The 13,968-nt window shown below is 44.6% G+C and overlaps 1 protein-coding gene across 4 annotated transcripts in view; it reads right to left on the bottom strand.

Moving 5' to 3' along the window:
* Window positions 1-13,968, bottom strand: part of SLC4A2 (solute carrier family 4 member 2) — a 256,403-nt gene that overhangs the window by 53,218 nt on the left and 189,217 nt on the right. For 3 of the 4 annotated variants that reach the window (XM_069729044.1, XM_069729045.1, XM_069729046.1), the window contains 3 exons: window positions 13,231-13,444; window positions 12,938-13,153; window positions 12,379-12,527 (listed from right to left, as the gene is read on the bottom strand). In XM_069729044.1, the coding sequence (XP_069585145.1) occupies window positions 12,379-12,527; window positions 12,938-13,153; window positions 13,231-13,444 (579 nt within the window). Of the gene's footprint in view, window positions 1-12,378; window positions 12,528-12,788; window positions 12,849-12,937; window positions 13,154-13,230; window positions 13,445-13,968 lie in introns of all 4 variants that reach the window. The other variant, XM_069729043.1, reaches the window with a different exon arrangement.

Below are 13,968 nucleotides of genomic sequence, written 5' to 3' on the forward strand. Positions count from 1 at the left end.
ACTCAAGCCCTAACCCTAGCCCTAACCCTAACCCTAGCCCTAATGGGAAAATGGAAATAAATACATTTTTTTTAATTTTTCCCTAACTAAGGGGGTGATGAAGGGGGGTTTGATTTACTTTTATAGTGGGGGTTTTTAGCGGATTTTTATGATTGGCAGCTGTCACACACTGAAAGACGCTTTTTATTGCAAAAAATATTTTTTGCGTTACTACATTTTGAGAGCTATAATTTTTCCATATTTTGGTCCACAGTGTCATGTGAGGTCTTGTTTTTTGCGGGACGAGTTGACGTTTTTATTGGTAACAATTTCGGGCACGTGACAATTTTTGATCGCTTTTTATTCTGATTTTTGTGAGGCAGAATGACCAAAAACCAGCTATTCATGAATTTCTTTTGGGGGAGGCGTTTATACCGTTCCGCGTTTGGTAAAATTGATAAAGCAGTTTTATTCTTCGGGTCAGTACGATTACAGCGACACCTCATTTATATCATTTTTTTATGTTTTGGCGCTTTTATACGATAAAAACTATTTTATAGAAAAAATAATTATTTTTGCATCGCTTTATTCTCAGGACTATAACTTTTTTATTTTTTTGCTGATGATGCTGTATGGCGGCTCGTTTTTTGCGGGACAAGATGACGCTTTCAGCGGTACCATGGTTATTTATATCTGTCTTTTTGATCGCGTGTTATTCCACTTTTTGTTCGGCGGTATGATAATAAAGCGTTGTTTTTTGCCTCGTTTTTTTTTTTTTTTTCTTACGGTGTTTACTGAAGGGGTTAACTAGTGGGCCAGTTTTATAGGTCAGGCCGTTACGGACGCGGCGATACTAAATATATGTACTTTTATTGTTTGTTTTTTTTATTTAGATAAAGAAATATATTTATGGGAATAATATTTTTTTTTTTTTTTCATTATTTTGGAATATTTTTTTTTAATTTTTTTTACACATTTGAAATTTTTTTTTTTTACTTTTTTACTTTGTCCCAGGGGAGGACATCACAGATTGGTGATCTGACAGTGTGCACAGCACTCTGTCAGATCACCGATCTGATAGGAGTGCAGGCTGCTTCACAGTGCCTGCTCTGAGCAGGCTCTGTGAAGCCACCTCCCTCCCTGCAGGACCCGGATCCGCGGCCATCTTGGATCCGGGGCTCGAGCAGGGAGGGAGGTGAGGAGACCCTCGCAGCAACGCGATCACATCGCGTTGCTGCGGGGGGCTCAGGGAAGCCCGCAGGGAGCCCCCTCCCTGCGCGATGCTTCCCTGCACCGCCGGCACATTGCGATCATCTTTGATCGCCGTGTGCCAGGGGTTAATGTGCCGGGGGCGGTCCGTGACCGCTCCTGGCACGTAGTGCCGGATGTCAGCTGCGAAAGGCAGCTGATACCCGGCCGCGATCGGCGGCGCTCCCCCCGAGAGCGCCGCCGATCGCGCTGGACGTACTATCTCGTCCATGGTCATAGGGGCCCACCCCACCTCGACGGGATAGTACGTCCCATGTCAGAAAGGGGTTAAAAAAAAACGCATGGTGAAAAAACGCATGTAAACGCGTGCAAACGCTGCGTTTTTTTAACACATGCGTTTTTGCATGTGGTGAAAAAACGCAGCGTTTTGACGCGTTTACATGCGTTTTTCATGCGTTTGTGTTTTTTAAACGCATGCTGAGAAATGTGTGACAGCTGTCAATCATCAAAATAAAGTAAAAAACCCACTATAAACAGAAATAGTTAGGGTTAGGGGTAGGGTTAATCCTAACCCTAAAGGGATCCTAACCCTAACCCTACCCCTAAGCGGATCCTAACCCTAACCCTAAAGGGATTAGGGTTAGGGATAGGGTTAGGATCCTTTTAGAGTTAGGGTTAGGATCCCTTTAGGGTTAGGGTTAGGATCCCTTTATCACCTTTATGGTGGGGGGTGGCATATCAGTGTGTTTTCTGTTTTTTTTTTATAAAAACGCATGAAAACGCATGCGTTTTTATGTGTCAAAAAAACGCCTCTCAAAAATACTACAAGTTGCATTTCTGAAAAAGAACGCATGCAGCAAAAAAACACATGCGTTTCAAAACGCGACCAAACGCGTACAACAAAAAACGCATGCGTTTTCAATGTTAAATATAGGGGAAAAAATGCATGCTTTTTTTGTGCAAAAAACGCTGCAGACAAAGACGCAAGTGTGAAACCACCCTAATCGAAGCTGGTGGCAGCATACCGTGTGCTGTGCCTTTTGGGAGTCGTTGTAGCGACTGCGGCGTTGATAATTATTGTTCCTGCCTGAGTGGGAGTAGTTATCGCGTTGCTGCAGCGTGCCCAATAGCCAGTACATAGCAGGCAGCCTTTCTGGCGACTAATTACCCAGGGTGCAGTACCGAATATGACCTGAGGGTAAGGGGGGGCGCCAGAGAGCTGCAAGTGTTAAGTGGAACTGTAAGCGGGATATACATAAATCCCTGCAGTTTGTGGTATATTGAAGAGCAGTGGGATACCTAGAATAAGCCCCTGCTGTAAACTAAGAGGTCAATAGCCTTGTGTGTGTTTCATCACATTGTGGAGTGGAGGGATAACTAAGATAAGCCCCCCTGCACATGTGATAGCCGTCTGTTGGCCTAAAGTCACCTCGAACCGTGACGTAGGGGTGACGGTCACGGTGTGAATCGTGACAAAAATATTCTCATCTGTCCTGTGATGTGAGGCTAAATAGATTGAGGGTTCACCACAGATATATTCTAAAGGGATCCAATCCAGACCTATACTTCTGGGAAACACACATTCGTCAGAAGACTCGCTACACTCATCAGGAGGGCGTTAAACTAGAAGAAGAGGGGACGGGAAGAAAAACATTAGACTCGAACAAAGAAGACCCAGGAAAACATACTCAGAAGGGAGGTAAGAACATTTCTAAAACAATCCACAGCGAGGAGATTGGAACAAAACAAAATCCTCTAAACTGCATGCTCGCAAACGCCAGAAGCCTGACAAACAAGATGGAAGAACTAGAAGCAGAAATATCTACAGGTAACTTTGACATAGTGGGAATAACCGAGACATGGTTAGATGAAAGCTATGACTGGGCAGTTAACTTACAGGGTTACAGTCTGTTTAGAAAGGATCGTAAAAATCGGAGAGGAGGAGGGGTTTGTCTCTATGTAAAGTCTTGTCTAAAGTCCACTTTAAGGGAGGATATTAGCGAAGGGAATGAGGATGTCGAGTCCATATGGGTCGAAATTCATGGAGGGAAAAATGGTAACAAAATTCTCATTGGGGTCTGTTACAAACCCCCAAATATAACAGAAACCATGGAAAGTCTACTTCTAAAGCAGATAGATGAAGCTGCAACCCATAATGAGGTCCTGGTTATGGGGGATATTCCCGGATATTAACTGGGAAACAGAAACCTGTGAAACCCATAAAGGCAACAGGTTTCTGCTAATAACCAAGAAAAATTATCTTTCACAATTGGTGCAGAATCCAACCAGAGGAGCAGCACTTTTAGACCTAATACTATCTAATAGACCTGACAGAATAACAAATCTGCAGGTGGTCGGGCATCTAGGAAATAGCGACCACAATATTGTACAGTTTCACCTGTCTTTCACTAGGGGGACTTGTCAGGGAGTCACAAAAACACTGAACTTTAGGAAGGCAAAGTTTGAACAGCTTAGAGATGCCCTTAATCTGGTAGACTGGGACAATATCCTCAGAAATAAGAATACAGATAATAAATGGGAAATGTTTAAGAACATCCTAAATAGGCAGTGTAAGCGGTTTATACCTTGTGGGAATAAAAGGACTAGAAATAGGAAAAACCCAATGTGGCTAAACAAAGAAGTAAGACAGGCAATTAACAGTAAAAAGAAAGCATTTGCACTACTAAAGCAGGATGGCACCATTGAAGCTCTAAAAAACTATAGGGAGAAAAATACTTTATCTAAAAAACTAATTAAAGCTGCCAAAAAGGAAACAGAGAAGCACATTGCTAAGGAGAGTAAAACTAATCCCAAACTGTTCTTCAACTATATCAATAGTAAAAGAATAAAAACTGAAAATGTAGGCCCCTTAAAAAATAGTGAGGAAAGAATGGTTGTAGATGACGAGGAAAAAGCTAACATATTAAACACCTTCTTCTCCACGGTATTCACGGTGGAAAATGAAATGCTAGGTGAAATCCCAAGAAACAATGAAAACCCTATATTAAGGGTCACCAATCTAACCCAAGAAGAGGTGCGAAACCGGCTAAATAAGATTAAAATAGATAAATCTCCGGGTCCGGATGGCATACACCCACGAGTACTAAGAGAACTAAGTAATGTAATAGATAAACCATTATTTCTTATTTTTAGTGACTCTATAGCGACAGGGTCTGTTCCGCAGGACTGGCGCATAGCAAATGTGGTGCCAATATTCAAAAAGGGCTCTAAAAGTGAACCTGGAAATTATAGGCCAGTAAGTCTAACCTCTATTGTTGGTAAAATATTTGAAGGGTTTCTGAGGGATGTTATTCTGGATTATCTCAATGAGAATAACTGTTTAACTCCATATCAGCATGGGTTTATGAGAAATCGCTCCTGTCAAACCAATCTAATCAGTTTTTATGAAGAGGTAAGCTATAGACTGGACCACGGTGAGTCATTGGACGTGGTATATCTCGATTTTTCCAAAGCGTTTGATACCGTGCCGCACAAGAGGTTGGTACACAAAATGAGAATGCTTGGTCTGGGGGAAATTGTGTGTAAATGGGTTAGTAACTGGCTTAGTGATAGAAAGCAGAGGGTGGTTATAAATGGTATAGTCTCTAACTGGGTCGCTGTGACCAGTGGGGTACCGCAGGGGTCAGTATTGGGACCTGTTCTCTTCAACATATTCATTAATGATCTGGTAGAAGGTTTACACAGTAAAATATCGATATTTGCAGATGATACAAAACTATGTAAAGCAGTTAATACAAGAGAAGATAGTATTCTGCTACAGATGGATCTGGATAAGTTGGAAACTTGGGCTGAAAGGTGGCAGATGAGGTTTAACAATGATAAATGTAAGGTTATACACATGGGAAGAAGGAATCAATATCACCATTACACACTGAATGGGAAACCACTGGGTAAATCTGACAGGGAGAAGGACTTGGGGATCCTAGTTAATGATAAACTTACCTGGAGCAGCCAGTGCCAGGCAGCAGCTGCCAAGGCAAACAGGATCATGGGGTGCATTAAAAGAGGTCTGGATACACATGATGAGAGCATTATACTGCCTCTGTACAAATCCCTAGTTAGACCGCACATGGAGTACTGTGTCCAGTTTTGGGCACCGGTGCTCAGGAAGGATATAATGGAACTAGAGAGAGTACAAAGGAGGGCAACAAAATTAATAAAGGGGATGGGAGAACTACAATACCCAGATAGATTAGCAAAATTAGGATTATTTAGTCTAGAAAAAAGACGACTGAGGGACGATCTAATAACCAAGTATAAGTATATAAGGGGACAATACAAATATCTCGCTGAGGATCTGTTTATACCAAGGAAGGTGACGGGCACAAAGGGGCATTCTTTGCGTCTGGAGTCGCAGAATCAATATAAAATATGAAGATGGGTTTTACCAAAACACTACAAGACAAGCCATGAGTCCGGGCAAACCGTGCATCCACCATATTGGCCCCCTTCCCACTATCCAAAAGAAAATACACTCTTTCAATTTTTGAACCAAAAAAACACTTCTGCAGGTAAAACAAACTGAGAGGTGCAAATGAAGGAAATAAAAACGCCCTGGTTGCAATAAACCACACAATCTGGGGTCAGAAGTTTTCTGACGGTTTCTTTAATTTAAGTGCGGAGGGACAAACCCCAATTAAGTGAGCTTCTGACCACAAAAGAAACCATCCCCCATTCTGCGTCGACTGGTAGGAGGTTAGGCCCAACTGAGGTCCTCCCCAACTGCATAGTTCCATCAGAAGACGACAGCTCTTCCTCCTCAGGAGTACAGTTGGGGAAGGGGTCAGCATGGCTCTATCTATAAGGCCTCTATCAATCTGGATGACTAAGGCCATAGAGGACTCATGAGGTTCATACAGAGCCAATGCTTCCTTTAGCTTTTTCTTTTTTACAAGCCCTGATAAAACTGGCTTCTGTCAGTGGCTCATCTCCGGAACGCAGAACAAAACTCCTCTGTTGGCTGATTCCGATGCTGGAGCTTGCGTAGATTCTGCAAGGGAGACATCATGGTCATTATAGATAAGACCTAAGGCCGCAAAAAATTCATTTAGTGACCAGAGAGTTTATCCCGCCCCTCAGAAAATCAATCCAGGAGGGCCACTCTAGATTCATGCTGGGTCTACATATCAGCGGAGACCCCCAGATCCGCACTTTGCTGCTGTTAATGTGCAATTATAGACAGCAGATCTATCACCAAGACTGAGCCTGCATTTGTTTAGCTAATACAGCAACCGTATCCATGACAGGATGAAACAATATGTGAGGAACAATAATATCACAGTGTGACCGTGGGAAAGCCAGGGAAGAGGGACCCTATAGTGTCCCTTCAATTAGGGGGCCCAGTCTATCCATAACCCCGCAGTTACCCGTGAAGATGCCCGCTTCACGTGCCTCTCTGTGTTCCTACGAAATCCTATGTAACTCCCACCCTCCTCCCAGAGAAGAAAGGGGCAGGAGTAAAAATGTAACATCGGCTGGACAGAGAGGGGGAAACCAGGGCACAATCAAACAGACACACAGGATAAAATAAAAAAGGAAGATGGGCGACAGTAAAGAGGCAGAAAAGCAACACGAAAGAAGGCCAAAAGGGGAAAGTAGAGGTAACATACATAGTAACATAGTTAGTAAGGCCGAAAAAAGACATTTGTCCATCCAGTTCAGCCTATATTCCATCATAATAAATCCCCAGATCTACGTCCTTCTACAGAACCTAATAATTGTATGATACAATATTGTTCTGCTCCAGGAAGACATCCAGGCCTCTCTTGAACCCCTCGACTGAGTTCGCCATCACCACCTCCTCAGGCAAGCAATTCCAGATTCTCACTGCCCTAACAGTAAAGAATCCTCTTCTATGTTGGTGGAAAAACCTTCTCTCCTCCAGACGCAAAGAATGCCCCCTTGTGCCCATCACCTTCCTTGGTATAAACAGATCCTCAGCGAGATATTTGTATTGTCCCCTTATATACTTATACATGGTTATTAGATCGCCCCTCAGTCGTCTTTTTTCTAGACTAAATAATCCTAATTTCGCTAATCTATCTGGGTATTGTAGTTCTCCCATCCCCTTTATTAATTTTGTTGCCCTCCTTTGTACTCTCTCTAGTTCCATTATATCCTTCCTGAGCACCGGTGCCCAAAACTGGACACAGTACTCCATGTGCGGTCTAACTAGGGATTTGTACAGAGGCAGTATAATGCTCTCATCATGTGTATCCAGACCTCTTTTAATGCACCCCATGATCCTGTTTGCCTTGGCAGCTGCTGCCTGGCACTGGCTGCTCCAGGTAAGTTTATCATTAACTAGGATCCCCAAGTCCTTCTCCATGTCAGATTTACCCAGTGGTTTCCCATTCAGTGTGTAATGGTGACATTGATTCCTTCTTCCCATGTGTATAACCTTACATTTATCATTGTTAAACCTCATCTGCCACCTTTCAGCCCAAGTTTCCAACTTATCCAGATCCATCTGTAGCAGAATACTATCTTCTCTTGTATTAACTGCTTTACATAGTTTTGTATCATCTGCAAATATCGATATTTTACTGTGTAAACCTTCTACCAGATCATTAATGAATATGTTGAAGAGAACAGGTCCCAATACTGACCCCTGCGGTACCCCACTGGTCACAGCGACCCAGTTAGAGACTATACCATTTATAACCACCCTCTGCTTTCTATCACTAAGCCAGTTACTAACCCATTTACACACATTTTCCCCCAGACCAAGGTATTCATAACAAATCCCATGCTACAAGACGACTACACTGCGTGCATAATTATTAGGCAAGTTGTATTTTGATCACATGATACTTTTTATACATGTTGTCCTACTCCAAGCTGTTCAAGCCTGAGAGCCAACTACCAATGCAGTAAATCCGGTGATGTGCATCTCTGTAATGAGGAGGGATGTTGTCTAATGACATCAGAACCCTATATAAGGTGCGCTTAATTATTAGGCAACTTCCTTTCCTTTGGGAAAATGGGTCAGAACAGAGATTTGACGGGCTCTGAAAAGTCCAAAATTGTGAGATGTCTTGCAGAGGGATGCAGCAGTCTTGAAATTGCCAAACTTTTGAAGCGTGATCACCGAACAATCAAGCGTTTCATGGCAAATAGCCAACAGGGTCACAAGAAGCAAAAAAGGCGCAAATAACTGCCCATGAATTGAGGAAAATCAAACGTGAAGCTGCCAAGATGCCATTTGCCACCAGTTTTGCCATATTTCAGAGCTCCAACGTTACTGGAGTAACAAAAAGCACAAGGTGTGCGATACTCAGGGACACGGCCGAGGTAAGGAAGGCTGAAAAATGACCACCTTTGTACAAGAAACATAAGATAAATTGTCAAGACTGGGCCAAGAAATATCTTAAGACTGACTTTTCAAAGGTTCTATGGACTGATGAAATGAGAGTGACTCTTGATGGGCCAGATGGACGGGCCAGAGGCCGGATCAGTAAAGGGCAGAGAGCTCCACTCCGACTCCAGCAAGGTGGAGGTGGGGGACTGGTATGGGCTGGCATCACCAAAGATGAACTTGTGGGACCTTTTTCGGGTGGAGGATGGAGTGAAGCTCAACTCCAAGACCTACTGCCAGTTTCTGGAAGACAACTTCTTCAAGCAGTGGTACAGGAAGAAGTCGGGATCTTTCAAGAAAAACATAACCAGTAAAGGTCTCAAAGAAGAAAAAATGACATGGCCCCCTTGTTCACCTGATCTGAACCCCATAGAGAACCTGTGGTCCCTCATAAAATGTGAGATCTACAGGGAGGGAGAACAGTCCACCTCTCGGAGCAGTGTCTGGAGGCTGTGGTGGCCGCTGCATGCAATGTTGGTCGTAAACAGATCAAGCAACTGACATAATCTATGGATGGAGGCGGCCGAGTGTCATCACAAAGAAAGGGATTATATTGGGCACTCATTTTGGGGGGGTTTTGTTTTTGCATGCCAGAAATGTTTATTTCTAAATTTTGAGCAGTTATATTGGTTTACCTGGTGAAAATAAACAAGTGAGATGGTAATATATTTGGTTTTTATTAAGTTGCCTAATAATTCTGCACAGTAATAATTACCTGCACAAACAGATATCCTCCTAAGATCGCCAAATCTAAAAACCCCACTGCAGCTTCCAAAAATATTAAGTTTTGATATTTACGAGTCTTTTGGGTTGATTGAGAACATAGTTGTTGATCAATAATAAAAATAATCCTCTAAAATACAACTTGCCTAATAATTCTGCACGCAGTGTAGAGCAACTCTCCAGAACATTTTCTCCAATGAAGCCAGAAACAGAATGAAGATTCTATTGCTGGCATGGAGGGAAGTCAGACACAGGTTTACAAAATGGAAGGTTGTTGTTCCAATAAGCAGCACAGCCAAAAGACCACAAGGAACTCTAAACCCTTTTCATGCCACAAGAAACCTGTTATCTCATGAATGGCCGTGTAGATTTAAAGAGGACCTGTGCTCAGCTAATCGAAACAATCTTCTAATCTCAGATGTATCACAGGTCCCAGCAGAATGCGGCATATTCATGACAGAACCCCCTGTATCCCAAGGAACCCAAAGTTTGCACATACGGGGAATGTGAGAGTATGAGGATGCAATGTCACCACAGAGCCACAGAGTGTACGAAGGAGTGCACAATGAACCTCCAGTGTCCTAAGGAATCCATAGTTTGTACATATTGGGAATGTGAGAGTATGAGGACGTGAAGTCCCCATTGAGGATACGAAGAAATGCACAAGAGACCTCCTGTGTTCCAAGGAATCCAAGGCAAGTATGTATGGGAAACGTGAAAGTATTAGGATGCAAAGTCACCATCGAAGGAATGCATGCTGGAACTGCCTGTATGCCAAGGAATCCAGAGGGTCTCTGAACCAGAGGCTTGAGGAGACCCTCAGTTGCCAAGCCCTTCACTCTGAGAACCAACACCTCACACATGGGATGCAAGGGAGAGGGGAGAGACCTGTATGTGTATTGGGGAGGTCTGAAAGTGAATGTCGGCAGAGTCACACAGTGTCATCAATTAAATGATCTATAGTTGTCAGACAGTAGGCGGAGGATGGCTGTGCTAGCATCCTCATCCCATTCATCATTGCTCCAAATGACTCCGCTTTGAGCCATCAACCATCATTACTCCACCTAGGCCTGTCATGCACCATCACTCATCATTACTCCACCTAGGCCTGTCATGCACCATCACTCATCATTACTCCACCTAGGCCTGTCATGCGCCATCACTCATCATTACTCCACCTGGGCCTGTCATGCGCCATCACCCATCATTACTCCACCTAGGCCTGTCATGCGCCATCACCCATCATTACTCCACCTAGGCCTGTCATGCGCCATCATCACCCATCATTACTCCACCTAGGCCTGTCATGCGCCATCATCACCCATCATTACTCCACCTAGGCCTGTCATGCGCCATCATCACCCATCATTACTCCACCTAGGCCTGTCATGCGCCATCACCCATCATTACTCCACCTAGGCCTGTCATGCGCCATCATCACCCATCATTACTCCACCTAGGCCTGTCATGCACCATCACCCATCATTATAGAAGCAAGAGGAAAGGAAAAGGGGAAATTGTCAGCTCACCATATATTGAGGCACCTTGCTGGATAAGGTGGAATCGCACGGGGCTGTCTCAGTATTGGACGTCAGCAGTAGAATGTAATAAAGAGGGAAGAACCTCCAGCGATAAAGACTAGTGAAAAAATGAAGTATTAAAAACGTAGAAACTTTATTGGATCAATTGTAAGGACATAAACACTGGTCACCCCTAAAAAATCCTGGTGAAACCAACCAACGTGTTTCAGATAAGAACCTTCATCATGGTATGTAAAGCCCTTAACTGAAACACGTTGGTTGGTTTCCCCAGGATTTTTTTGTGGTGATCAGTGTTTATGTCCTTACAATTGATCCAATAAAGTTTCTACGTTTTTAATACTTCATTTTTTCACTGGTCATCATCACTGGAGGTTCTTCCCCCGTTTTTCCATCACCCATCATTACTCCTCCTGGACCCTGCTGTACATTATCACCCATCATTACTCCTCCTGGCCCACGGCACACACCACTCATCATTACTCCTCCTGAACCCCATCTTACACCATCACCCATCATTGCTTCACCTAGACCATGCCATGCGCCATCACCCATCAATACTCCTCCTTGACCTCACCACACGCCATCATTACTCCTCCTGGACCCCGCCATACATCATCACCCATGTTTACTCTTCCTGGACCCTGCCACATACCATCACTCATCAGTACTCCTCCTGGACCCCATCTTACACCATCACCCATCATTGCTTCACCTAGACCATGCCGTGCGCCATCACCCACCAATACTCCTCCTTGACCTCACCACACACCATCATTACTCCTTCTGGACCCCGGCATCCCCCATCATTACTCCTCCTGAACTCCGCCATCACCCATCATTACTCCTCCTGAACTCCGCCATCACCCATCATTACTCCTCCTAGGTCTTGCTATCACCCATTATTGCTCCACCTGGACCTCCTGCACTTGTGTCGCCATTTAAGCTATCCTTGTTCTTTCCACCGATTCCACTGCAAGGACAAAATAATTCACTGTTGACCACTCTGGAATAATGTAAATAAAAGGAGCAAACGGGGTGGATCTGAGGACAGGATACGTTGCCTGATAATCCATTTCATTTCCATTCATCCCTTTAATTCAGTGGTCCCCAACTCCGGTCCTCAAGAGCCACCAACAGGTCATGTTTTCAGGATTTCCTTTGTATTGCACAGGTGATAATTTCATTACCTGCTCAACCATTAATTCCATCACCTGGGCAATACTAAGGAAGCCTGAAAACATGACCTGTTGGTGGCTCTTGAGGACTGGAGTTGACAAACACTGCTTTAAATAAAGGGGAGTATCAGTCATCTCTGGCCTCCCAGTCTGGCAGCTAGGCTCTCAGGAAAAAAGGACTACAGATCCCAGAAAACTAAATGCAGTTAACAGCAGACCAGCTTAGGAGTGATGTTGCCTTCCAGGTAGGCCAAACTCCAGACCACTGAATGTGAAAAAGCCCCCGATCCTGCTGACAATAGAAAGCAGGTACCCATACACCAAAAGTGTACATGGACAACCCTACCCAACAGACCCATATGCAACACCTCACCGAATAAAAGGCTTCTTCAAACACCAACAGTGGTCCCGAAAATCCAACAATCAGTAGAGGCTGTGCCCCCAGGAGGCAGAATATCACACCCTGCAGACAGGTCCCAATGATAAGCTCTGACACCCCAATGAGACCACCCGTCTTCTCACCTGCGGAGAGAACAGGAACATGTGAGAGTGATATTGACACGTCCATTGATGGCGCAGAGCATCCTTGTTATCTACAGAGAGTATACATGGAGACAAACATGGAGACAAAGTTCAATAGGGGACAGCCCGTCGGTATCCCTTACATTGCCCGACACTGCCAACCCCCTCAATACACCCGACGACGCCAGTGCCTCAATAAGCCCGACACTGCCCCCCTCTGAAAACATCCAACATGGTCCCGACACTGTACCCCGTCAATACCTCTGACAGTGATGATGTGGGAAGACAGGCTGAATCCCCTGCTCTGTACAAAGCCCAAGGCTGCAGACATCAGAGAAGATGTCACTCATTGATTAGCGTGAGTTTAAGCTCAAGAAGTACTGTAGATACAATATACGGGGGATGCTCACCCAGAAGACCACCGAATGTTATTGCAGGCGACAGGGCTGCAAAATAGATGAAAATGACTGCAGCCATGCACTGTGGATCTAGGGCATCACGAAAATCACTTGCATATTTTGGATAACGCCGCTGGATATCTCGCACAAGACCTCCGAATGGCCGACCCGTCCTGCGCAGAGGATCGTCTCCACCATCACCAGACACCACAGCTTTTATCAGGAGAGCTAAAATGGAGAAAGTCAGCAATGAGCCAGGAGAAGCATAGACAGAAGACGGCAGAGGTCATTACACAGAAGACAACCTGTCTCTGGTGTGCTGCTGGCCTCCTCCAGGACCTTCTTCTCTGGGCCTTGGCGTCGTTTCAGAATTTCACGTTGGAACAGAGCTACAGACCGTAGGAGCTCCTCACCCATCACCTCTGATGGCGGCAGCACAACGCTGCAGTCCAGGAACTCATTAATGGCGGTCAGAAGATCTTGTCGATCATCAGCAAGGTAGGCAGCCTCATGGAAAGACTGAGGAGGAGACAGACAGGGAGGATCATAATGGAGAAAAAGGGACTGGGACAAAAGATTAGGAGCCAAGGGGGAGAACATGCAGGGAAGATCAAAACAAAGAATCAGAGACTAGGCCTAAAGGTAAGGGGTCGAAGAGGAGACATACAGGGAAGATCAAAACGAAGAATCAGGGACTAGGCCTAAAGGTAAGGGGTCAAAGAGGAGACATACAGGGAGGATCAAATAGAAAAGCAGGGACAGTCCTAAAAGGTAAAGGGCCGAGGAGGAGATAGAGAGGGAGGATCAAATAGAAAAGCAGGGACTGTCCTAAAAGGTAAAGGGCCGAGGAGATAGAGAGGGAGGATCAAATAGAAAAGCAGGGACTGTCCTAAAAGGTCAGGGGCCGAAGAGGACACATACAGGAAAGATCACATAGAAAAGCAGGGACTAGGCCTAAAGGTAAGGGGCCGAAGAGGAGACATACAGGGAAGATCAAAACGAAGAATCAGGGACTAGGCCTAAAGGTAAGGGGCCGAAGAGGA

This window comes from Ranitomeya imitator, chromosome 6 (assembly GCF_032444005.1).
Source record: "Ranitomeya imitator isolate aRanImi1 chromosome 6, aRanImi1.pri, whole genome shotgun sequence".
NCBI lineage: Eukaryota > Metazoa > Chordata > Amphibia > Anura > Dendrobatidae > Ranitomeya > Ranitomeya imitator.